Raw genomic sequence first — 27,086 nt, 5'->3', positions numbered from 1 at the left:
AACCAGGCTGCCTGCCGATTCTGACGGCGACCTGGAAGTGTGCATTAGGGTTAAGGATCATCAGACATCAAACTCATTAAATCCAGTACACTCGACAGCACAAGTAGGGATGCTGATATCATATAAGGTATGGACAGGGTTGGACGAGGGGATCCGTTCCGAGGGATTAAGGCAGTCGCAGCAGCGTGGGTCACGACACATCCAAATGCTATTTCCGGGTTGTGTTTGCATATTTAAGCATTTAACCAAGAACATTTTAGCCATTATTTGTTGCCAGGGTCAGAAATCTACACAGGAGCCTTCAAAATCTCTTATGCGGGCCCGTCCCATAGAATAAGTGAGGCTATGACTCATTTTTAAACAATCAGAATTTAAGTTGGCATCACAAGGCCCTCTTCAAGGTGTACGAAAAAAATCAGCATTTATACATACTATGATTGGATAGTTAGTGTATTAGCCAGCGCGAGCTAACTGCATCTGTAAGAAGTTGCACAAGCAAATTTTTCCAACTTTCTACAAGATGGCGCTGTCACGCGGAAGCCAGTGGCAGTAGCTCTGTCCACTCTTATTTGTTTTTCGTGTTTTAGAGCACTTCCATCTTTTTTTTATTACATTTTAATATTTTTTAATACATTCCTTTTTACTTTGCTTTTACCTTGTACTTTTTGATTTGGTGTTTTTGCAACTTTCTTTGTTCTGTTAGCCTGGCTTCTTTCTGCTGCTTCTTTTTTGGAGCCATTCAGCCATGCCTACGCTCTCATGGACATTGGACTAGGTGTTGCGATGCGCAGCACAATGTATTAACACCTCAATTACCACTGGTAATTCGGAGCCGGACAAAAGTGCCGGGAGAAGAAGCAACGCTTTTGACCAACCATTCCATCATGGGACAAGATGGAAGAGCTGTAGGCGCTTACGAGGCCGGAAGCGGAGCTCTGCTGCTGTTTTCTCTTCAGCTCCAGACTACTGAGGAAATTCGCGGATGAGCTTGGAGGAGTGACTCTGCATATTCTCTGCCTCTGTCCACGTCTGCAGAGGGTCCCCATCTTGTGGAGGACTTCCTCTGTGTGATTCCAGTTTTTGACCAACTTTACAACATCTTTTTGAGTTTGTATCCGTTTTAGCTACCGCAACCAAGATGGCACCATTCAAGTGGCAGCCGGCGGCCGTAGCTCCGTCCACTCTTGCTCGTTTTGTGTTTTTGCTGCTTTCTTTTTTGGTGATTCTTAGTGATCCCATTTACTTTGATTTGCTTTGTGCTATTGTTTTGTTGTTCTGTCTAATCACCCTTGCTACTGCCACAATGAAATTTCCCAAATACAGGATGAATAAAGTTATCCAATCCAAATATATTATATAGATTTTGCCAAACCTAAATGCCCAAAGTCTAATAAAAAGATTTTGTGTCAGATGTACTGTCACATCGATTTTCAAGAGGACTTTTCAGGACAAGCTAAAGTAAGCTCCGCCCCTAGAAAGCCTGTCACAACCGGCTCCAAGGAACACAGCATAATGTATTGCTGGGGAGTCCTTTTATTTGCCACAGATCACCGTAGTGTTTGGAGAAATACTGGATTTGTTGATTTGACTTGCCTAACCAAAACAGCTCCCTCCCCCCATCCCTCTGCCTCTCTCTCAACCCGAGAACTGTGAAGCTGAAGAGCTAATCAACCACATGTCCAACTGCCTCCGATCATGGAACAAATGATATGAATTCAATGTATGCTTAAGCAAATTGCAATACCTCTTCTGGAACCAATCATTTTTTTAATGAGAGGTATCACTGTATTATTCAAATGATTCCTGCTTAATGCTTTGCTATCTTCAGGTTTCTCAGAAGAAGAGTATGGAATTAGATATGATGATAGAGAGAATATGTGATGCATGACAATGATTCCTTAAAAGGACCTCCCACAGAAATTATGAACAGAGATAACCATTGAACTCAAAAGAAAGAAAGATGGCATGGATGCCTTGATATTTCTTAATGAAATATACTGTAAAACTTATCGACACATCAACCGGTGTGGAAAAACTAAAATAAGTAGGAATTAATGCATTTTATAAAGTTAGAGGCTAAGGGGGTAAAATAAACATCCGTCGGCAAACATACGGGGACTTTACGATTAAACATTCATTTTCTTAACCGCTTATCCTCACTGGGCTCACGGGGGGTGCAGGACCTATCCCAGCCGACTTCGAACCCCAACAACCTTCCTGCTATCCATATTGGGGGCTGTAGGAAGAAACCGGAGTACCTGTTGAAAACCCACCAATGTTCGGGGAGAACATGCATACTCCATACTGAGGTCGACATAGGATTGATCCTTCAACCCCAGAAATGTGAGGCCAATGAGCTAACCACTTGTTCACCATCCTCAGATCATGGAACAAATTATACTTATTCAATGTAATCTTCTTCATCCGAAAAATCCACATTAAAAAAACACTTTTGGAACCAATCAATTTTGTAATTAGAGGTATCCGTCACGTTATGTTGGGATTTTGGTGGAGGTGTGTGCGTGTTTTCCTAGTGTGTGCAGTCAGGGTCATAATTGTCTCTCCAGGCTCCCCTTCCATATGTGACCAGGTATGTTTGATTGATAATTATCCCTTGTTTGTCTTTTTATATGTTGCATCCTGGTATGCCTGATTGTCCGATTATTATTCCTGTATCCCGTGCTGCTTAGGTTTTTTTTTTGCCTTTTGTCGGTGTGATTTATTTTGTCACTTTTGTATTCACCATTGTTTGTGGTTAAAAGCTTAAGTTTTGCACCAGCAATTTTTGCCGCCTTTTTTCCTGCATACTGGGTTTAACTTTACCACTTAGCTGACCCAAAAACATGACAGTATCACTGTATTATCCAGATTATTCATGCTTGATGCTTTCCTCTGTTCATGTTGAGCAGAAGAAGAGTAAAGAATTAGAGATGGTAATGGAGAGAACAGGTGATGCATGACAATGATTCCTTAAAAGGATTTCCTACAGAAATGATAAACAGAGATGGTCTGAGGTGAGTTTCGATGGGATTCCTGACCATGGAACTCAAAAGAAAGAAAGAGGGCATGGGTTCCTTTATGTCTTAAAATACTAAACGGTGGAATTTAAGAATACACATCAACAGGGGTGTAAAAATAAGTGGGTATCGGTGCTTTTTATGAAGGTAGAGGCTAAGGGAGTAAAAGAAAGATGTGATCTGCAAACATCCCGGTACTTTGGGATCAACCAATATAGAGCAAATTATATTCAAAGGCATTATGGGTAGTTGTTGAACCTACTGTACGGACCACTGTATAAAATGTTATTCTCTTTGTATGTGCTTATTTCTTCCTTTTGCCAAGCTTATGACCGAAGACCTTACACTCTCATTAATTCAAGAGTATTAACTCAGCTCCCATGGGGCAATCTTTCCTTTGCCAAGTAGAACTCCTTGTTTTTTCCCTGCAAAACCAGTTTAAAAGGTGTCTCTGTCAACTCTAGTCACACACAACACATGAGCAGCTAAAGGAAGGAGCATGCTGCACAATCAGCTCTAGGTTTTGAAGAGGATATCATATATGAACCTGGTAAGTCAATGTTTCTCATTTACCACAGGACTCAATTTATATAGTAAATGAAGTAAATGCTTTTCATTGGAAGTTTTATAATAGCTATTATGATCTAATTTTCTATGTAAATATCTATTGCTATCACATATACCATGAAACAAATTCATTTGACTGCCTCATAATAGCTAATTGAAGTGAATTGTCTCAACATTGGAAAATTGTTATAATTGCAGTGACCCCACAAAGCATTTTTTCAAAAAAAGTTTTTAAAAAAAGCAAAGCAAGAGAATAATCAAATTTCAAATTTTTAATTCAGATTTCTAAATGAAATCCAACAATATTTTCACAATATTAGAATCATACAGTATAATTTCAATGAAGACTTCGGAGTGCCTTTGGAGTGTCTCAGGCTCATTAAAGTGTAAGAACTAATTAAATTAGTTTACAAGGAATAACATCTACTTGGTTTAATACATGTAATCAACATTTATTGAAGGACAGGTTGACTCCACTTATTTGTAATAACAATATATTTCATTCAAACTGTATCAATAGCAAATAAATTATCGTCATCGAACCATCATCTTTGAGAAGAAATGGTTCAGTATTGGGAGTTAAAAGGGAGATATGGATATAGTGGAAATGGTTTAATATTTTTTTCTAACAGTTTCAAATTAACATACAACAATGCCAATATTATTTTTTCTGAGGAACTAATATAATACAATCGTGGAAATATCTCCCTAAACAAATACAGTGCACATTGTCTCATTTTCAATTGTGCGTATGTTGTACTGGCTAAATTCAGTAGTTATTTTTTACGTTTATTTTGTTTTTAGCTAGTTTTATCAACTGTAAAAGTTTTATTTAGACAGCACTATAAAGCAATGTTCTGCGCTGCTTCATTAATTAGTGAAGGTTTTCTAATAAAATCCCAAGTTAGAGTGTTTCGTGTATCCTTTCAACAAGATTAGGAGTTACCCCCATAATTGCTCAATCAGCTAAATCATGGGTCAGCAACCTTTAACACCGAAAGCCATTTGATCGGCTTTCCACAGAAAAGAAAACACTGTGATCCGCTTTTTGACATTTAAAATTATTTTATTTACGAATGCATTTATTAAATAGGAAGAAAAAATATTTTAACAAAACAACAACAACTTCCCTTTCGTGCTTTGGGGTTCACCTCAGCCGTGCACTTACTAATGCTTTAACGACACTTTCGAAGATGTGATATAATCTTTTCTAAAATGAAGATAATACTGTATATATTGCTTTTTCTTATCTTTACATTTTGTATAAACAACTAAAATGTGTTGCTTATGAAATCCACAAAGTGCTACAGAGAAAATACAATTTTGTCTATGTAATAAACACATTTTGAACATTTTGAATTCTTGAGAAAATAATACAATGTCTGAATATCTCTTTCAAATAGATTAAAAAGCTGAACTTAAATTATCCATGTAGCAAACAAAAGCAAAAAAAAAATGCCTAGTGCCGTCATCCTTATATCGCCTTTGGGCTTTCAGAGAATGTATTGGAGCCTTGACCTAAAATAAAAATAATAATTGGGGGAAAAACACTGTGTCATTATACAATGAAAAATTAATATTTGCAATATATCTGCATAAATATTTATTTTATTTGGCTAATGAGATCTCCATTCCTGGACCTCATTATATTATATTTTGTCCATCAATGCTTATTAAATAATTCCAAATTGTCTGTTAGCTTCCTTTCGTGTCTGTCCCCCTGGTCGCACTGCTTCCAGGTGTGTGTTTTCATATTTAAGCATCTAACAAATCACATTTCAGCCATTATTTGTTGCCAGGGTCAGAAATCTGCCTCAAGACCTTCAAAATGACTACTGCGGGCTCTGCTGCATTTAGGACTGTTGCTTTAACCAATCAGAATTCGATTTGGTGACACCAAGGCCTTTTCGAAGGCATAGGGATGTGTCATTGCCTTCTCGAAGGCGTAGGGATACATTATTGCCTTCTCGCAGGCATAGGGATATGTCATTGGCTTCTTGCAAGCGTAGGGGTACGTCATTGCCTTCTCGCAGTCGTAGGGAAACATCATCACTTTCACCAACTATGATTGGCTAGTGATAGAGTAAGCGGACCAAAGCCAAGGTGAGCCAGCCAAAGATCGCAAAATCCACACACAATGGCCGACTCAGGAAAACAAATGGATTTGGTTGCAGATTTGCTGACAAAGCCATTTTCCAGACTGACTTTTCCAGAAAAAATGGACATCATTAAGAAAGGACGCTCAACCCTGAAGCTAGCAAGCCTGTTACAGCCGGGAAAAGGCTGTGTCCGCCACTTTCAGTTACCTAACTATGAGCACTACTCCTGGCTCGCGGGCTATGAGGCACAATTGCTGCTTATTAGCCACCGATGGACATGGTGTTTGGAGCAACACTAGATTTGCAATTTTGACTTGTTTAACCAAAGCAGGCTCGCGAGCTATGAGGCACAATTGCTGCTTATTAGCCACCGATGGACATGGTGTTTGGATCAACACTAGATTTGCAATTTTGACTTGTTTAACCAAAGCAGCAACGAGACACCAACACACTGCCGGACACTTACAAGCAACAGTTCTCTGCAAAACTTTTTGGGAGACCCGACTGAAGTTCAGTGAGCAAGTGCGCAGGGAAATGGGGCGCCACAACAAAAAGGTAAAGAAAAACAGGGAAATCTTAAAAAGTTTGATAGACTGTAAACTTTCCTTTCTGGGACACGATAAAAGCGCTGCATCCCCATACAAAGGAAATTATGTAGAATTTCTTTCTCTCAATTCTGAGAGAAACACGGATTTCCATTACCACCTGTCCTCGAATAAAGTGTTTAGTAGCACATCGGGCAAAATACAAAACAACCTGAGCACTGCTATTGCTGAAGTGATGGAGGAAGAAATGGCCAGGGAAATATTAGTACTGTTTGTCTCTGTAATGGTTAATGATTCTGGTTGGTGTGCTGACGGATTTAAAGCACATCTGGATGATTTTGAATTTAGTTTTTTGCTTCACACATTCTCATTAAGAGTAAATGTATGATGAATACAGAGTAAATGTATGATGAATGATAATAATTTGTACATAATTCTAACACAGGCATTTTGGAGCATTCAGATGTGTTTTTTTTTTCAATACTACAGAACAACAAACTGGATGTACAGTTTTGTCCTGCAAGAGTAAAAGAGTCTTGTGACAGAGTTGAGCGTGAGAGGAGCCGATATGAGGAAATCACGTGGCCACTGAACGCAGTGTGAGTGCACCAAGCGCACGAAGAGGTCAAGCGCAAGATTTTCTCACGCATTACCACCAACTCCACGACAGGATTCTGAACAATATTACTTGCCAGTCCACGGACCAGATTTCAAGAAGACAAAAGACTGATGTTTCTCTTACTTCACGACATGCAGAAGTTTTGGGAATACCAGAAAACTTTCCCAAATGCAGCCTTCTCCATCTTAACACAAATTTTTTGATCAGCCATTACAATCAGTTCTGTTCTAAGAACAGAATTGATTGTAATGTATGCTACAGATGATTTTCCAGGAAAATCTCCTCTTGATCTCCTTGACTTCCTTCAGCAGAAAAATCTGAGTGAGAGCATGGGGCAGCTGTATGCAATAGTGGGTTTGACAGTGAGTGACCATCCCCATATCCACTGCTTCTGCAGAACGGACATTGTCAGCCCGAAACACAATCAAAACGTATGCCAGAAATACAACTGGACAGACTCAACTGTCAGCATATCTTTGATGGCGAAAGAAAATAACTCCTTGATGGCGATTGAAAATAACTCCTTGATGGACCTGAAACGCACGTCTAATCTGTACCACAGAGTACAGTGGTACCTCGATTTATGATCGTAATCCGTTCCGAGACTGTGATCGTATGACAAGCATATCGTAACTCTTGCGGACATTTCCCATTGAAAATCGTTCCAACCCTCTGAAAAAAAACACCAAAATATTGGATTGGAAAAAAGTTTTTTTTCTTCTAATTCACCCTTTATTGACAAAGTAATAAATAACGCGTGGTTTAATAGTAATAAAATGTGTTTAATAGATGTAAAATTAGAAGCATTTCGCAGAGGGGAGAGACAAGGAACAAACACATTTAAATCAACTTGGATAACAATATACAGACACTCAATTTTAATGTAAATTCACAAATAACTGATTTCTAAATTTGTTTTAATCTTTGTTTACCTTGGTCCTACGGGTTGACCCCACCCGGACGTTTTGCCGGAGTCTCCAAAACGAACGCATCAAGAGTTTTTTGTTTTTGCCTACCCTTCAAAATATTTCGATAATGACGCACACAAATATCATCACAATACGCGTAATCCAAGCTTTAGAATTGGCGCGCCACATCCCTTGTAGGTTTTCTTTCTTGATATCGTGTCTCTTGAAGGCACGCGTGTTCTCCGCATTGTGAACTAGTAGTGGCTTAATTTTACAGTCACCGCTCGCATTTGCACACAACGTTAGCGTTAAGCGGTCCTTCATGGGTTTGTGTCCCGGTAATGCCTTCTCCTTTGCCACGATGAATGTCCGCCTGGGCATCTTTTTCCAAAAAAGACCAGTTTCATCACAGTTGAAAACTTGCTGGGCGAGGTAACTTTTCTTGGCGATAATCAAGGCAAATGTCTTGATGCGTCCTTCTATTAAGGAGCTCAGTAACATGTACCCCACTCTCATATTTTTCAATTATTTCGCGTTTCATGTCCATTGCTTACCTGATATGCAAATGTAACCAACGCGAGGGGAAAAGCGGGCGGGTGGGGAAATGCAAAGTCCGCCCAGTGGTCGTAGAAATATTTTATACACAAAAGAGATATAAAAAAAAGACAGTGCCACGGCCACCTAGCTTGGTCGCATCACGAAATTTTGATCGTATCTCGGGCAAATTATTCGATCAAAATTTTTGTCGTAAGACAAGAATGTCGTATATAATGAGCGGTAATATGACAAGGTTCGACTGTAATTGAAAGCTTCTTGAGTAAAGAAAGGAGAATGGATTTTGTGGATGAATAAAAATAATTGTTGGTGAGTAAAATGTCTATTTTCCTTAATAATAATTCATTTTTTTAGGTTATAATTGATTATTTTATGCGTCGCAGCTGTTGCTGCATTAAATGTTTTATTGCGATAAAATACTTATTGAGGGTTGGGATTCACACACCACTACTGAAGGCTTAAATGTGAAATGCACGGCCCACCACTGCATTTAGCTGCATTAAACGCCCTAATTGCCCTTGTCAAATATGTGAGTTTTAAGCTAAATTTCTCTTCATGTTTATGCCTTTAAGGTAATAGAAAACAACCTCATTTAGTTTATTGATTGACATCAATTGCTTGATGCTTACGCAATCCAAAATATTCTAACAGCAGTGGTCCGTGAATTTTCTAGTGACGGCTTCAGCTATGTCTGAATCAATCGAACCCTCAAAAACTATTTTATGGCTATAAAACCTCTAATGCAGCTACAGCTGCGACACATAAAAAATCTTCAATAATTGCCTCATACAATTGAAATATTATTAAGGATTATAGACATATTTCACTCACCAAAAATCCCTTTTAACTGTACACAATATTGATCCTCCTTTCTATCCTCCTTCTTTTCTAACGCCATCGAAACTAATAATGAGAGTCGAGCCTATCCTTTCGTATTTCTGGCAAAAGTTTTTATTCGATTTAGTGCTGAAAATGTTCGTTCCCGGTTGTGACAGGCTTGCTTGCTTTAGGGTTTTCCGACCTTTCTTAATGATGTCCAGCTTTTTTTTTCCTGAAAAGTCTGTCTTGAAACTGGCTTTGAAAGTAAATTTTCAAACAAATCTGTTTCTTCTCCTCCTTCAGCCATTGCGGGTTGACAAAACCACTATTAAATCAACACAAATTTATTTGCTTGCACTTGCTCCAGATACCGTTTGGTAGCCCTGGCTAGTCCACTCTCTCACTAGCCAATCATAGTTGGTGAAAGTGCCTGCGCCTGGGAGAAGTCCCTGCCCCTGGGTGAAGCCCTTCGTATCACCAAATCGAATTCTGATTGATTAAAGCAGGGGTCTCAAACTTAATGAGTTGGGGTGAGACTGGGCCGCATCAGGATTTCCACAAGAAAGGCGCTGATAAAACATTTCAACGTTATCAAATATCGTTATTTTTTCACAAAAAATAATGAATTAAATAAAGTAACTTAAAGATGAATACAAAAATAAATCAATCAGAAATAAAAAAATAATGAGCATACAGTCGATATACAGTGGCTGGCTAAGTAGAGAAAACAAATTATTTTTATTCCGTTTCAAATATTTGTATTAACAGCTCTTTAACCTTTAACTTTCTGAACTTGAATAGAACATTGAACATAAAAAATCCCGAACACGGCTTCTCTTGCCTACTTCTTGCTGCTAGAGACCTGGCAGTGCTTCTTCTCACTAAGCTGAGTCACATTTGGCATGAGGGAGGAAGCAGTGGAGACCCTCAATAGAGCTTGAAGATGCTCATCAGTAAGTCTGGACCTATACTTAGACTTATTGAAGTTCAAGGTGGAGAAGAGTTTCTCACACAAGTAAGTATGTGCTCCCAAAAAGGCACATGGTCCGCTTGAACATTCAGGAAAGATCAGGGAAGCTTGGGGTCAACTCTCTCCAAAATTGCCCAAGCTTGTCGGCTTCTCCACTCACCTCCCTGAACTTGGCTTTGAGTGCAGAGTTACACTGCAGGTCAATGAGCTCCATTTGAAGCTCAGGAGGGGCATCTTGCACATCAATGGAGAAGGGGTCCACAAAAATTTGAAATGTGGCTTTGTGTATCTTGAAGTCTGCAAATCTGTGATCAAATTCCACCTCCAGCTTCGAAATGGCCTCCACATATTTCTCACCACTGAATGGTGTGCCTGCATCCACATGAGCCTTGCATACTGGGAAATGGCAAAGGTTTTTTTCTGAGAGAGCTGGTCTTTCTACAACACAAGTTTAGTGCAGAATGCTCTCACGTTGTCATAGGCAGCACTGACAAGTCGCCCCTGGCCTTGTAGCTTCTTGTTCAGTACATTAAGCTCATGTGTGATATCAACAAGAAAAGCTAAGTCCATGAGCCATTTGGGATCACTTAGCACGAAACAGCAACCCCATCTATCTCCATGAAGTCTTTTACTTCTGCTCTCAACTAAAAAAAATCTCTTTAACACGTTTCCCCTGCTGAGCCAACGTACCTCAGTGAAGTAGAACACATCCCCATAATCTGACTCCATTTCTTCTAAAAATGCACGGAACCTTCTGTGCTTTAAGCCCCTGGATCTGATTTGGTTGATCCATTTCACAACGACGGACAACATTGTCAAACTTCAGGCATCTGCTGCAAAGGGCCTGCTGATGGATCATGCAGTACAGAGCTATGCCCTCCTCCACACCCTCCTCTTCCATTTTTTTAACAAGTACTACCTGTCCATTCTTCCACCCCATCATTTATGGGGCTCCATCAGTTTTTATTCCAACAAAGCTCTTCCATGGCAAACCGGCATTCTCAATGGCATCACACAGCTGGTGAAATAATTCCTTAGTGGTGGTCTGGCCATGCATTGGAATTATTGCGAGCAACGCCTCCATCACTTCAAAATTGACATCAACACCATCGACATATATTGCGAGCTGGGCAGTTTCTGTGATGTCTGTGGTTTCATCAAGAGCCACTGAATGTACACTGAAACATTGTGTTTTCTCACACAGTTGATCATAAATGTCACTTGAGGTCAGAAATGCGCTCTACCACAGTGTTGGCAGAAAGGCTGATGTGGTTGAACTCACTTTTCTTTTCTGGACAGACAACACGTGCATCCTGTAATTTGCACTTTTTGATAAATTCAACTGTGAATGGATTTCCTGCTTTAGCAATCAGCTCACAAACGGCGTAGCTAGCTTCGACTGCTGCATTACTTTCTTTGGTAGCCTTCTTGAAGAAATCCTGTTGCCTCAGAAGACACACACACACACACGCACACACACACACACACACATGCACACACACAACCCTACATACATCAACATGATCTATCAAATGAATTTTCAGAATCCTGGTACTTTGGCAGACCATTAGATAAAGTAATGAAGTTTGTTATTTTGCCTCTTTTAATGTTGTCTTTTCCCCTCCATCTTACCTTCAGGTGCCTGTTGGTCATTATGGAAGAAACCTCAAGAACAGATCCTCCATTCATTTCAACTGCCTTTGGTATTGTCAACACAACTTAGTATATTCTTTTCACATACCAAAGTCACCTAGCCAAAAATAAGAATACATACACAATATACGCGTGTTAGTTCTTGTTTTGGCTGGAGGCCCAACTGCCGTTGTGGTGGCATTGACTTCGGTGGCAAATCTAACATGGTTTGGCCGTGGTAACACCTGAGGGGATAAGCCAAAAGTCCACCACCAGATGCAGATCTTATTTTTTTCCACTCAAGTTTGCCAGTGTTACTGTTTGTTTGCCATTCCTACTGATGTGATTAAAAAGGTTGGAGGATCCCAGCCTAACTTGTTTACAAGCATCACTTTTCTAGGCAAATCGTAGATTTGTTAAAACATGTGGGCTAAATGTATATCTTTGGTTAAATTGTTGATGAAGGAACGGAAAGCCATGTATGGAGTGTCAAAAGGACCAAATTAAATTCACACTGACAAGGAAGGCTAGACTGGAAGCTGTGCGATCGGGAGAGATGTCCCACATACAATCCTATACACTGCTCTCTGTAAAATTTGCAAAACATTTTTCCCCTTTCTTTAGTTTTGGGATGATTCCATCCCCATAGAAAAGGAGCATATTTTTGGTTGTCTTCTTTGTCGCTTCAATGTAGAATAATGAAATGCACATTTCAGGTTTAGCTTGACCAAAGCAGATACAGTCGTTCCTCTACTTTTGAAATTAATTGGTTCCATAACTCTTTTTGTAACTTGAATATTTAGTAATTAGAGCAGTACATCATATGTAAATTCCGTAATTTGTTCCACGGTCCTCAAAAAACTACCTAATAAACCCTTTTAAAATTATCAGTCTCCCAATTTTGTATGAAAGATGTGAGAAACATACAAAAAAAATGAGAAAATGATGTGTTTGTGTGTGAATGTGTATCTTTACATTGTAGCATAGGAAAGGAGTGGGGGGTTTGATTTGCAGATATTTACTTCATTCCTTGAAATTATTTGAAGTTGTGCTACTACTTTCATGCACGAGAAGCTTCGCTCAATATTTCTCTCTCTCTGTTTGCCTGGTCCGCGGCACAAACTATTGGTAGGGAAATGATTTTTAGACCCCTTTACTGTTGCTAAAAAAAGATAATGCTCATAAAGCGTGAAAGTACACGTGTATGTAATTAGGTTCGCTGCTGCTAAGTGTAAACAATCACTATCACTATCTATGAGGTTTGCCATTAAACATCTACGCATCAGGTAAGAAAAAACACACCATTCTGGATTTTCACTTTTTGCCGCTTTATTACATTCAGTGAAATAGATGACATGTACGTCTCAACTCTAAAGGGATGGGTGGATTATACAATTGAGACGTGTGAATGTTTTTGTCTCTATGCGTGCAAGTGAGTTGAATCTTTAGCCTTGCATATGTATACCAAAATACATTTTATGAAAGTAACAACAGGTTCATCATCAAATTCATAGTTTTCATTAAAAGGTATTCAAAGTCAGCACAGACTCAATCATTGCTAAAAGCCAAAACAGATGCAGACACTAAAATGGATTGAATCATACTTGTCTGTAATATCTCAGGAAACAAGATACAAAATCTACTTTGCAAAATAACGGGCTAGGCGCAACACAGGGGTCAGTGCTCGGTCCCCCGCTCTTCAGCCTTAACATATGAATCACCTGCCAAATGCATGGCGATGACATTGTTCTATATGTCCATGCAAAAATCCCAACTACATTTAAACATTTCTCAGAGCTGCCAACTTCTCCGGAATTGTAGTTTAATCCAGACAAGTAACGCAAAGTTTAGGACTTCTGACAACCTCCCTAAACTCCGGAAAACCCCCCAAATTGTTACCTATATTATTTTGAAGCAACCATTTTGGAAAGGTGCCAAATTTCCAATTTAAAAGACTCCTAATACACAACATTAACTTCCGCCCACTAATGTATCCATTAGATTCAACTGCCCAGATGAATTCAGTAACACAAGTGTATTGTGAATCATCGGAGTTACAAGTTCAGACGAATGTAGCGATTAACACCGTGCTCTAACTCCAAATCGTCCACTTTGTTTACAATGGATCTGACGTTGGAAAAATATATGCTCGGCAGCAGAGGTCTGAGTGGTTGTTTCCTGAGCTTACACAACAGGCCCGCTTAACAGGTTTGCTTTCCTCTTCTTTCCGACGCCTTCTCCTTCACCCACCGGGACCCGATAACAAACCAAGAAGCCGCTTCTAGTGTCCCATCCCCACCGGTATGTTACGTTCCAGATGAAAGTCACTATAAACCGTATTTTGCTGCTTGTCACCGATGTTTAATAAGTCCACACTGTTATAGCCGAATTTAATGTCCGGTTTTAACGAACAACTTGCTACAAGAGTCACAAAACAAATGTAAAGAGTGCACAAGTAGAGAGAACCTCTGACCGCTGCTCACGTTGTCGCCTGCATTCAATTGGTCAACATGGCTGTCTTCCCAGGAAACTTAAACCCTATTGAGCATCAGAGCGGCATCCTCAAATAGAGGGTCGGGGAGTGCAAAGTCTTTAAAATCCAACAGCTCTGAGAGTGGTAAAGGACCCTGTTAATCTGTGGTGGCTAAGAGGGTTAAGGCAATGCAGGAAAAAATGGTAGTCACACAAAATATGGACATTTTGGACAATTTTGGAGATTTTCACTTGGTGTACTCACTTTAGTTGGCAACATTTCACATACAAAATGATATTTTGAAGATACAACAATTTTCTGTCATTATCTAACCCTTACCATGACTATTTTAAATTGTATCAAATTTTAATTTCTTCCCATTAAAAGATATAATAATTATAAAATGCAGAAATAAGAGGGATGTATTCAACTTTGTGGGTTACTGTATAAATTTGGTAGATCCATACCGCAGTGTGGTGACTCCGCAATAGTCGATCCCCGCAGTGGCGCTGTATAACTGTATATTTTTATACAATAACACTTAAAATTCATACTGCTTTGCCTAGCTGATAGCCAATATATTACGACAGTTATGTACGTAACTACAGTTCTATGAATCCCAAATGACCGCTAGAAGCCATGCTAAAAGTAATGAATGATCCCTCCATGCATGTGCAATGCAAGTGCCAATACCAAAAAGTGACCTGTGAACCTCAATATAATTTCATGGGTATTCGGGCGATTCGCCGAAAGACGTTTTGCCGACGTACGTCTGGCCGAAGGACAGTTCACAGAGTGCCCGTTGGGCCAAACGGATAGCCAGTCAAATGGACGTTGCGCCAAAACGGGATTCGTGCGCTCGCCCCGCCCTGGGTCGTGTGTGTACATGTTTTTCAACCTCGACCCGCGGGCCATATACGGCCTGTTCCAGATATCATTCATTTAAGAATCACAAGGGCATTCAGAACAGTACGTGACAGAAGAAATAGTATAAAATAGTATAAATCCTACTCCAGAAAATTTACACCAGCATAGAAAACGTTTCTCAGCAAATCATTTTGAGTATATATTTATTAAAATAATGGTAATTTATTTAAAATTAAACAAGAAGTAAAAGTGTGTTCCATGGCATTTTTAGGTCTGTCCAAGGCACTTAAAGTTTCACATAAGTCTTGTAGTGTTGTTTTTTCTCAGTGTCAGGCACGTAGCTCCAAGAAAATGGCTACAACTTTAAACGCAAGGATAAAATAAAAATATAAAACATTGGCAGGTAATAATTAATTGTATTTAGAAATATGTCCAGCGGGTGGAAGTACTGCATCACAAAATCTAATACTCAAAGAACATGTGATCTGATATTTTAAGATTAAAGAAGGCCGTGTTATGGAGCCTAGTTCTATCACTGATGATTTTGAAAAGGCTGCAATAAGTAGTATAAAAAAGCATTTTACAAACTCCCAGACATCTGGATGCTTTTTCCATTTCGGCCAATGCCTTTGGAGAAAAATTCAGGCATGTAGCCTACAACTGACATTCTACATTGAAACGTGCCAACCTTCAACAGAATGCTGAAGTGAAAATACCAATTTTGACTTTGGGGAGAGGTCAAAAACAGGCAGTTACACATAAAAAGGGCCAGAGGATACCCATGAAGCAGTGGCACAAATGACCATTTGGGGAACGCCCTTTAAGGCAAACCAAAACCCAGTATTGCCCCTATACAACATAGTGCACATTGTAAGGGGGCACCCAGTCACTACTGTGCAATAGAACGATAACAATAATGATTGTGAAATAAGTTTTTCAACAATAAAAAGAAAATGGGGCGGCACGGAGGTTGAATGGTCACAGCATGGGCGGGGGCCTGGGTTCAAATCCAGGTTGGTCCATCTGTTTGGGTTTTCTCTGGGTACTCTGGTTTTCTCCCACATTCAAAAGACATGCTTGACAGGCTGGTTGGACACTTTAAATTGTCCTCTTGGGATGAGTGTGCGTGTGAATGCGTACTTGTGCTCTGCGATTGGCTGGCCACCAATTCAGGGTGTTCCCCGCCTCTTGGCCAAAGTCAGCTGGGATAGGCTCCAGCACCCCCAAAATCCTAGTGAGGATAAAGCGGTTCAGAATATTAGATGAGATGAGATTTTAATAATAAACTTTTAATAAAAATTCAATAGTTTTAAACAGACAAACGCTTATGGGAATAAGATGACAACTGTTTTTTGGTTAGCAATAGAGGGTAACATGGAGCACAAATGCGAAAGGACAATTACATTGCCAAAAGGAGTGAGAATGGGATGCAGGACAACACAGATCCACTTCACTAAAAGATCAAAGTGAATTCTCCTTGGTGATTTTTACTTTTTTAAAATGCCTCATAAACAGCTGTGCAAATAGCAGCCTTATTGAAAATGCCCTTTACCCAATGTCCTCATTTGAGGACATTCTGTAATATTTTTCTTTTCATTCTATGTAAATATTCTGAAAACGTTGCAAAAATCTAAAACTTTTTATCTTGGGTTAAAATGGGTTAAGTTCATCCAACTCTTTTCTATATATATTTTGAAAATGGCTGTATGTGAGGTAAATTTATACATTTTCTTTTTCTGAGGCTGAAAAATATTCTGCTTGCCAATGTTGATGATGTCTTCAGTTGATTATTTCATTTATTTCATATTGCACAGGAACTTTTGGTTTGAAGGCAAATTTATAAAAATAGACATGCCTGTCAAAAAATTTGCAGCCTTTACTTTTGATAGTGTAAAGGAGTGAGTTGTCTTATCTTTTATTACACAAAAGAACAACACAAATATTTTTAAATCATCATATTTTATATTCGATTTTCTTATAAAATAAGATAACATAATTACTTTCATATTTGAATAAGGAGGAAAATAATTTATTTTACTTATTTAAAAGAAAAAAAGATGATACATATCGTGATAATTATCAATATCGTCTGATATTTTTTTAAATCTTGTAAACGATTTTCTCCATATTGCGCAGCTCTAGCACCCAGTCATGAAAATTCACACTAGAATTCACATAAGTATATGGGGCCCTAAAGGGGCACCCCAACTCCGGACTGACCCTAAATTTACCAGGTGGAGTGAAATTCTGTGCAAAAGGCAAAGGCTGACTGATAAGTAAGCCAGCCCAACTTGGGCACATAGGAGACCTTAGGTCACCATGTGACATTAAAGTCTCCAGTGCATCGCAATACATACAACAGACAAAACCAGAGTGCGTGCAACATGCTGAAATGCTATGTAGGGTAATGGCAAGCAGGACCACAGCAAGCGCAATGGCTAGCCCCGGACAATGTTCCCTCTAAGCTGCGCAACTGCGCACTGGTCGCACACTCAGTGCAGAACAAAACCTATCCAGCCCAGTCAACGCACTGCAAATGAACTAGATATATGCATTGTTTGTATCATTCTGCTGTGTAATTGAGTGAGTGGCATGTGTTCAGCCATACAATTACAACCAATAAGGGCATTGACAGTATACTACTTGCGCATGTACAGTGCAGCGGAGTTAAGTGATGATAATTCTCACCCTGCTATTGTGAATGTGATATGTCGACTCCCCAAGCAAAAGTAAGAAAGAATTGCTCCTCTTTTAAGTTAGAATTGCTGTCAGAGTATGTCCAAATAGCAAAACAGATGGGTAAACTGGGCGGGGTATTTTCTTTTTACTAGTGAAAATGTTCTGGTTTCCAAAACACGTAGCGAGGCTAAAGTTGTAAGCAAGTTTTCGATGGAAAAATATGGACTAATTGGAAGCTAACTACCTCAAGCGACACATTCAGCAGAAAAGTCATTTCAATGAGAATGAGAAGTGAGGACAGAAATTAAAAATATGGTAAAATCTAAGTCAGATTTGTGTATATGAGTTGTGTATCGAGTATTTGAGTGACATTAATTAAGATGTTTTATTTATGAATAATAATCATTAAATTTTGTTATAACTAACATTTGTGGATTGTAGGTGTGATACTGGTGTATGGCCATAGTTAGCACTTATGTTGTGGTGCTTAGCGTGCCCAGGGAGGTTGTCTGTATGCTCAGACAATTAAAAAATTTGAGGGAGCAATGTCCCCGAATACAAATTTGCATGGCCTGTCATCAAAAAGGCAGTGACGAACTCCCCCATGCCACCAGCGGAGGCCCATGCACAATAATGGGACAAACAGGAGCAGCAAGGAAAATACGACAGTGACCCTAATCCTAGACAAACGCACAAGTAGGAGCGCTAAAATTAAAAAAAATACTATCAGCAACTAGTGGATGCCCGTGCAATGCTGAATGATGTCTCGGAATAAACCTATTTGCAAAATGTTTATGGAATAGCTTCTTGTCATTAAATGCAGACATGTTTTATATTCGCAGGAAATGTTTTCAAAAATGTCATTCTTGTAGGTGTGTTCAAACATGATATCTTTCTATTTTAGATGCTTCTTACCAGGACGTTGCCATATTATCAGGCTGTGTTGATGGTTGGAGTATCCATCAGTCCAATGAAAGTCATATATTTCGACATGAGAGGAACGCCACTGAATCCCCAGGAAATAGGACACTAATCCAGGCATCAGGAGAGTTTGACCCATTAGGAGATCACAAAGTCTGGCAGGTAACAACCAGATGATTACATATTTTAGCAGAAGGTAAGCATGAATGAAATGTCATCTAATTCTTGTTTAGATTGTCAAAAGAATGGCATTCAGAATGTAAGTATTAAATCTAACTACAAAACACATTTTCTATTCATGATTTCAACAAAACTTTTGGGGTACTGGACAATTGAAATTGTAGTTTCCATGTATTAAAGATGGGAGGCACAGAGGACTAGTGGTTAGCACATTTTATAGTTTGAAGATTGAAAGTTTAATAGCCCAGTGCAATCTCCATGTAAAGTATGCTGGTTGAACACTCAGAATTTCTCCTAGGTATGAGTGTGCACGTGAATGGTTGCTCATCATATTGTGTCCTGCGATTCCCGATTCAGGGTTTATGATCATATCTATCAGTGATAATGCACCGGACATTTTTAATGGGTGACAGGTCTGGGCTGCAGGCAGTCAAATCTGGTGTTTGCTCTGTTTTAGTATAAAGACACACTGTTGTAAAGTATGAAGAAAATGGTTTTGCAGTATTTAGATTAAATAAGCAGGGGCATGTGTACATGAAAAACACATTGCTTGGTTCACAGTACATTTTTCTCCCAAATCTGTACATCTATGTACATTTGAGCATGGATGGTGGCTTCACAGATGTGGAAGTTACCAATGCCATTGGAATTAATATACCCCCATATATCATACTCAACATTGAGATAACATGAAAATATGAACGTTTTTATATAATTTAACCATCATCCCACTATTATATTTTTCTGTTTCTTTTCATCTATAGGTTATTGTAATAGTCTTACTCACTGGGTCACTTTCACTTCTTACCATTGTTGGGAACATCCTAGTTCTGTTGTCCTTCAAGATTAATAAGGCACTGAAGACTGTGAACAACTACTACTTGCTGAGCTTGGCGTTCGCTGACTTGACGATTGGGACTCTCTCAATGAACTTATATACAACCTACATCATCATGAATCAGTGGGCTCTGGGGCCAGTGATCTGTGATTTATGGCTTGCAATTGATTATGTGGCCAGTAATGCTTCTGTCATGAATCTTCTTGTCATTAGCTTTGACAGGTAATCCATTGCTTCTTTCCCCAAAAAAGAAGGAATACTGTACCTACTTTATGATTAAGATGTGCCCAAAAGATATCTGAAAGTGCCAATTACTAACAATGAGTAGTTTATTATTTTGTTAACCCAATAATATTGGTATTTATTTATTATTTTAAATATATTTTGCTGAGTGGTATGATCATCGGCTGAGGTGCTCTGGGTTCATTTCCAAGTTGGTCCAGCTGTGTGGAGTTTGTATGTTCTCCCCAAGCCTGAGTGAGTACTCTGGTTTCCTCCCACATTCCAAAAACATGGAAGGTAGATGGTAGACTCTAAATTGCCCCGAGGTATGGATGTGAGTGTGCATGGTTGTCCGTCTCCTTGTGCCCTGCATCGATCGGCTGGCCACCGATTCAGGGTGTCCCCCGCCTTTGGCCAAGACACAACTGGGATTGGCCCCAGCCCCCCGCAACGGGGGGGCTGGGGCCAATCAGGATAATGAGGATAAAGCGGTTCAGAAAGTGAAAGCAAATGATATATATGTATAAAAATGTGTTGATTTAAAGCCATTTTCAAGATGGACTATGCTAGAAATACGACAGGACAGGCTCGACTTTTATCATTAGCTTCGATGGCGATAGAAAAGAAGGAAGAAAGAAAGGATGATGGATATTGTGTACAGTTAAAAAGGATTTTTGGCGAGTAATATATGGCTATATTCCTGAATAATATTTTAATTTTATGAGGTTATTATTGCTTATTTTTAATGTGTCGCAGCTGTAGATGCAGTAGAGTTTTTATAGAATAAAATAGAAAATGCATGGACTGAAATATATATATATATATATATATATATATATATATATATATATATATATATATATATATATATATATATATATATATATATATATATATATATATATATATATATATATATATATATATATATATATATATATATATATATATATATATATATATATATATTGGGGTCACAGGGGTGCTGGAGCCAATCCCAGCTGTCTCCGGGCCAGCCAGAGGCCTAAATCGGTGGCCAGCCAATCGCAGGGCACAAGGAGACGGACAACCATGCACACTCACACCTATACCTAGGGGCAATTTAGAATGACCAATCGGCCTACCATGTATGTGTTGGGAACGTGGGAGCAAACCGTAGTACCCGGAGGAAACCCACACTGGATAACGTGCAAACTCCACACAGATGGACATGGCCTGGATTTGTAAGGTTTGAACCCAGGACGCCAGGGCTGTGATGCCAACGTGCTCACAATTAGCCCCACCAGGCCACCCATTGACTTTGGACTTGGGATGATTTATAAAATGAATGTTTTTTTTTAATTGAACAAAAGGATTTTTTTTGAAAAGTAAAGGCTGACATATATACATGAAGCCAATATTTTGACACAAAGATTATTTAACAATATCCACACTTATATTCACATTTGTCTTGTGGACCTCATAGACTTGGTTTAAAAATAAATACAGTTAATAAATAGATAAAACAAGTAATAATTTACTTGGCAAAACTAGTGTGTTTCAATATTGTTATAGTTTTAGTAGGGGATTTTTTTGTCCAATTGTTTAGTTTGGTTAAATTAACACAGGAATATATAGGCTGTATTATTACCGGGACTGGTATACGCTTGCATTTAGTAGGACAGTTAATATCTTTGTTTGATACCTTTTTAAAATTGCATCTGACTTGTTTTCCTTTTTGTTTCCTTTTTAAAGGTATTTCTCTGTGACTAGGCCTCTGACATATCGTGCGAAGCGCACAACCAAGCGGGCAATGACCATGATTTGTTTAGCCTGGTCCACGTCATTTATTCTTTGGGCACCAGCCATCTTGTTCTGGCAGTACATTGTTGGTGAGCGAACAGTGCCGGATAACGAATGCTTCATTCAGTTTCTGTCTGAGCCAATTATTACGTTCGGCACTGCCATAGCGGCATTTTACTTGCCAGTGACTGTAATGACAATGTTATTTTGGAAGATTTATCAGGAGACAGAGAAACGAGTTAAAGATATACAGGGCCTTAAAGGATCTGGGGCAGCAAACAGCCAGAGTCAGACCAAGAACCAAAAGGATAAATCAGAAACATTGACACAACAAATGAACTTCGCAAATGATGAGCAAAATCAGCTGCATTCAGAAAACAATACCGACAACTTGAGGATAACATGGGGAAACAAAAGAAAACGGGAATGTGGTGCATTTCTCTCCCGGTTTTCTTCCCATCTATGCCATGGTTTAAAAAAATCTGCTAAACCCACCGCAGCAGCACAGAGTTGCAGAGGCAGTCTAAACACCAATGATCCTTCAGAAGAAGAGGACTTAAATGATGCAGACCAAACAACGTTTGGAACAGGTCAGCTATTGTACCCCTAAATTGTGTTTAACTTCTCTTGAAGTTGGTTTTACACTGCTTTTCAGGCAAAAACTACGAATTGGATCTACATTATAAATGGTTTGTTTGTGCGTGTGTGAAATCAAACAACAACAATCAACCAAATTATTCATTCATTCATTTTCTGAACCTTTTTATCATTGTTAGGGTCACGGGGGGAGCTGGAGCCTATCCCAGCTGACTCCGGGCCAAAGGCGGGGGACACCCTAAATCGGTGGGCAGCCAATTGCAGGGAAAAAGGAGTTGGACAACCCTGGACACTCACACCAATACCTAAGAGCAATTTAGCGTGTCCAATCAGACTACTATTGGATTGGATTGGATAACTTTATTCATCCCGTATTCGGGAAATTACATTGTGGCAGTAGCAAGAGGGTGATTAGACAGAACTGCAAAGCAAAAGCACAAAATACAAAGCAAATCAAAGTAAATTGAATCATCAAATCATTAAAACATAAAAGCAGCAAAACACAGAACGAACAAGAGTGGACAGAGCTACCGTGGCCGCCGGCTGCCGCTTAAACAGCGCCATTTTGGTTGCGGTAACTGAATCGGACTCAAAAAGACGTTGTAAAGTTGGACAAAAACTGGAACCCCACAGAACAGCAAAGCAAAAGCACAAAGTAGAAAGCAAATCAAAGTAAATGGAATCATCAAATCATTAAACATAAAAGCAGCAAAACACAAAACGAACAAGAGTGGACAGAGCTACCGTGGCCGCCGGCTGCCGCTTAAACAGCGCCATTTTGGTTGCGGTAACTGAATCGGACTCAAAAGACCTTGTGAAGTTGGACAAAAACTGGAACCACACACAGGAAGTCTTCCACGAGATGAGGAACTTCTGCAGACAGTGACCGAGGTGGAGAATATGCAGAGTCGCTCTTGCAAGCTTATCCGCACAGTTACTCAGTAGTCTGAAGCTGCTGCTTGAACGCCATCTATGCATGTTTTTTTTGGCGGGGGGGTTGATGGTCTTCGGAACCCAGAGTACCCGGGGGATACCCACGCAGGAGAACATGCAAACTCCATACATGTGGACCAACCTGGATTTGAACCTAGGACCCCAGAGCTGTGAGGCATACTTGCAAACCCATACACGACACTTGCCACTGTGAAGTAAAGAAAGCAGATATCAAAGCTAAAGTCAAAGGATAGATATCACTGCAATCTCTGTATCATTCATTAAACTTTTATGTTAAAAACATTTTAATGTGTTTGCATTTTATGTTCCAAGAATTGAAATAAAATTATTCCATATTGCTATTAAGTAATATTTTCTATTTGATGCTAGGACTTATTATTTCATTTATTCCTCTTTAATGCAGTGATAGAGCCTATGCCTGCTAATTATGAAGAATTAGATATGGGTAGGCCCTGAAATGGTTACCAGCCAAGATATAGGACATGCATAAATTAATACCTGGGAACATGTTGTTCAATCTATCTCATGCATGTTTTACAAATTGTGCAAGGAAACTGCTGCATTGTTGACCATGTTGAAGTTTCATTGGACAAGATGCTGATGTCCTCAATTCTCCTGGTCATGGGTCATCAATAGTGCTATACAAAAGAAACCCCATTAAGCATTTCATCTACAAAGACCATGTCTCTAGTTCATTATAGCGCTAGTTTGCTCTCGCCTTGCAGACTCCACAAAATCCATCCCCTGCGTATTCTCAACTCATCTCATCTCATTTTCTGAACCATTTCATCCTCATCAGGGTTATGAAGGGTGCTGGAGCCTATCCCAGCTGACTACGGGCCAGAGGCAAGGGACACCCTGAATTGGTAGCCAGCTGATGCCAGGGCACAAGGAGACGGACAACCATGCACACTCACACCCATACCTAGGGGCAATTTAGAGTGTCCAATAAGGCCAACCATGCATGTCTTTGGAATGTGGGAGGAAACCGGAGCACCCGGAAGAAACCGGTGTACCAGGAGGAAACCCACGCAGTCCCGGGGAGCACCTGCAAACTCCACACAGGTGGACGTGACCTGAATTTGAACCCGGGACCCCAGAGCTGTGAGTCCGACACGGTATACACTCTCGTGACCGGGCATATATATTTAAAAAAAGGAACCACTTTTGAGTGTGGGCAGTCCACAGCTCCTAGGCAGAGCATGGCAGCTCCGTAGTGAAAGCCAGGGAACGAATAACAGTTGGACAGGATAGACACCATTTCAATATTTGGGTTCTTAATATAGGAAAACAGAGTATAGTATAGTTTCTATGACAAGGATCAAACTTTGGGTGAAGTCTGATTAATCAATGTCAAGTCTCCAGGCGCACATATAGCAGACTGACGTCTGGCCAAAGGCCAACTCGCCGAAGGGGCATCTGGCTGAACGTAGAAGTAGCCGAACGACTAATTGGCCGACCGACTATCTAGCCAAAGGAGATTTTGCCGACGCGCTCGCCCCGCCCCCGGTCGTGTGTGCACCACTCTCTGTATCCAAGGACCTCATCTGTGTAGGCCATCTCATTCTCTCCTGTGATCACCCCCACCATTGTTGTATCGTCCGCAAATTTCTTGATGAGGTTCTCAGGGTCTGTGGGACTGCAGTCATTTGTGTAGAGCAAGTAGAGCAGATGACTCGGCACACAGCCTTGGCATGAGCCGGTGGTGAGCGTTTGAGCGGATGAGAACCTCAAAAGTGACGATTAAATAATAAATAATAATAATAATTTTAAAAAACACAGAAAAATCTCTCATTTCATCTCATTTTCTGAACTGCTTTATCTTCATTAGTGGCGGCGCAAGTGGTTAGCGCAGTGAGTGTGAGTGTACATGGTTGTCCGTCTGATTGTCGACTGGCCACCAATTCAGGGTGTCCCCCGAATCTGGCCCATAGTGGCTGTAATAGGCTCTAGCATTCCCCACGACCCTGATGAGGATAAAGCAGTTCAGAAAATGATACAAGATGAGATATTTACTTGAGTAATTTTTTTGTGGGAAATTATACATCTCGGAGTATTTTTTCCGCTCTACATTAGATCAACTTTACTTTAGATTTACAACGATAAAATGTGATAAGTTGCTTAAATCTGATCTGTATTATATGCACACACAAATCAATATGAAACATTATTGATTGCAACACGCTTGATTAATGGAGTGAGTTTCTTTCCCCTTCACAATGCCATCACAGAAATTGTACCAATAAAAAAAATACATGAAAAACAAAAGATCGAGTTTGTTTTACAAGAACATGAACCAGGCAGTGTGTCCAGGTGATGGAATAGTCTGATATGAATGCTCTCATATTTCTTCTGTATAGATGAAATGAAGACTAAAAGAACAACGGAAAAAAAAAATGAGTTTAACCACTCACTACCCAGTGACCTACCCCCTGAAAATAACTCCCTGAAAGATGTGACCACGATGAAAACGATTGCCACAAAAGCCAAAATGGCCAGTATCAAGCGCAAGAGTGATAAAAAAGCAAATGACAAGAAAGCAGCACGGACACTGAGTGCCATTCTTTTGGCATTTATAACAACTTGGTTACCATACAATATAATGGTCTTGGTTAACACTTTCTGTGAAAACTGTATCCCAGAAAATCTTTGGGCACTTGGTTATTGGTTGTGTTATGTAAACAGTACAGTAAATCCCATGTGCTATGCCCTGTGTAACAAGACTTTTCGAAACACGTTCAAGAGTATCTTGATGTGCCAGTGGAACCAAAACAAAAGCAGGCCTCAATTTAATAAAAGGAATGCTGAAGCTTCCCGAAAGAAGGATACACCATAGACCAGAATAAAATGATAAATAAAGAACATTTAAAAAGCTAATAAAAATAATAAACTGGGATCATTATGCAAGCCATGTTTATCCTAAAAAACAAATAGCAGTACATTTATCCTCTAAAATTTCTATACCCTAATGAATTGTTTAACCTCCCTTGATTTAACTTAAAACCAAGAAATCCCTGTATTATGAGAAAAGAATTCACACAGTACTTATCAGAAAAATGTCAGAATTGTTTGAGTTGAAGCACCTCTTTGCAATTTGTTGTTTACATAGAGAAACAATCCTGCATGTCAAATTTGAGCTAAATAAACCAAACTGTGGTCAATGAAATTGATACAAAGAACAATTTGGCAGGTTTTTTTTGCCCTTGTTAGGTTTATCTTGTGTAAAAGCAAAAAAGCAAAATGATCTATCTAAAAGTAGGTGGAAGGTAAATGTAATTGCTTTTATAGAGAAGACTCAGACAGTCAATCACATCTGCTATAGGCCACAGAGGGCCTTCATGCCTTCCACCAGAGCCTTCTATCTCAGTCTTCTCTCGAATCTTCTGCTGAACATTGCTTATCACCTTCCTTTACTGAAGAACCAAGAGGCCACAACCAAATGACAGAGGCGGGAGCAAGGAGGCAAATTAGTATAGGAGAAAAGAAGGCTTCAAACCCCAATTAACTAACTAGACAGTCATTCTAATCTAATCAATACTATGTGAACAATTGGTGTACGAATAGCATGAATGTTAAATCTTTTAAATAAATCATTTAAAGTTGTAGCTATGTCACTTGGATCACAGATTGTTTTGTTCTATTTTTCCAGTTTTCTTTAGTGTTTCCTTTCGCGGTTCTCATTATGTTCACAATGGAATTTTATTTTTCAGTTCAAATTTCTTGTATTACTTTATCTCTTTGAGAAGTCAATGTTTGTCTGTCTGACTGAATGTTAATTCATATAATTTTACATTTGCTTGTAACAAAGAATACGTTTTGCTTAACTATTAAACTTGCTTTGC

At 39.4% G+C, this 27,086-nt stretch overlaps 1 protein-coding gene across 2 annotated transcripts; it reads left to right on the top strand.

Moving 5' to 3' along the window:
• Positions 1-3,431: 3,431 nt before the first annotated feature.
• On the top strand, positions 3,432-27,086 carry chrm3b (cholinergic receptor, muscarinic 3b). Of its 2 annotated transcripts, none has more exons than XM_077739699.1 (6): positions 3,432-3,567; positions 11,738-11,802; positions 18,655-18,833; positions 19,616-19,911; positions 21,646-21,782; positions 25,605-27,086. In XM_077739699.1, the coding sequence occupies exons 2-6, from the start codon at positions 11,754-11,756 to the stop codon at positions 26,078-26,080; spliced, it is 1,137 nt and encodes a 378-aa protein (XP_077595825.1). In that variant the 5' UTR covers positions 3,432-3,567; positions 11,738-11,753; the 3' UTR covers positions 26,081-27,086. The 2 variants fall into 2 exon arrangements, with proteins under 2 accessions (XP_077595825.1, XP_077595824.1); XM_077739698.1 differs by having other exon boundaries at positions 21,646-22,283.

The sequence above is a fragment of the Stigmatopora nigra genome, chromosome 18 (assembly GCF_051989575.1).
Source record: "Stigmatopora nigra isolate UIUO_SnigA chromosome 18, RoL_Snig_1.1, whole genome shotgun sequence".
Taxonomy (NCBI): Eukaryota; Metazoa; Chordata; class Actinopteri; order Syngnathiformes; family Syngnathidae; genus Stigmatopora; species Stigmatopora nigra.
The sequence above is the reverse complement of the archived record's forward strand: the minus strand, read 5'-3'. Positions and strand labels throughout refer to the sequence as shown.

Coding starts and splice junctions, on each gene's coding strand:
- chrm3b (XM_077739698.1), top strand. CDS start 11,754: ATGGAAGAAACCTCAAGAACAGATCCTCCATTCATTTCAACTGCCTTT. Junction 18,834..19,615: donor GAGATCACAAAGTCTGGCAG/GTAACAACCAGA, acceptor TTTCATCTATAG/GTTATTGTAATAGTCTTACT. Junction 19,912..21,645: donor CTTGTCATTAGCTTTGACAG/GTAATCCATTGC, acceptor TCCTTTTTAAAG/GTATTTCTCTGTGACTAGGC.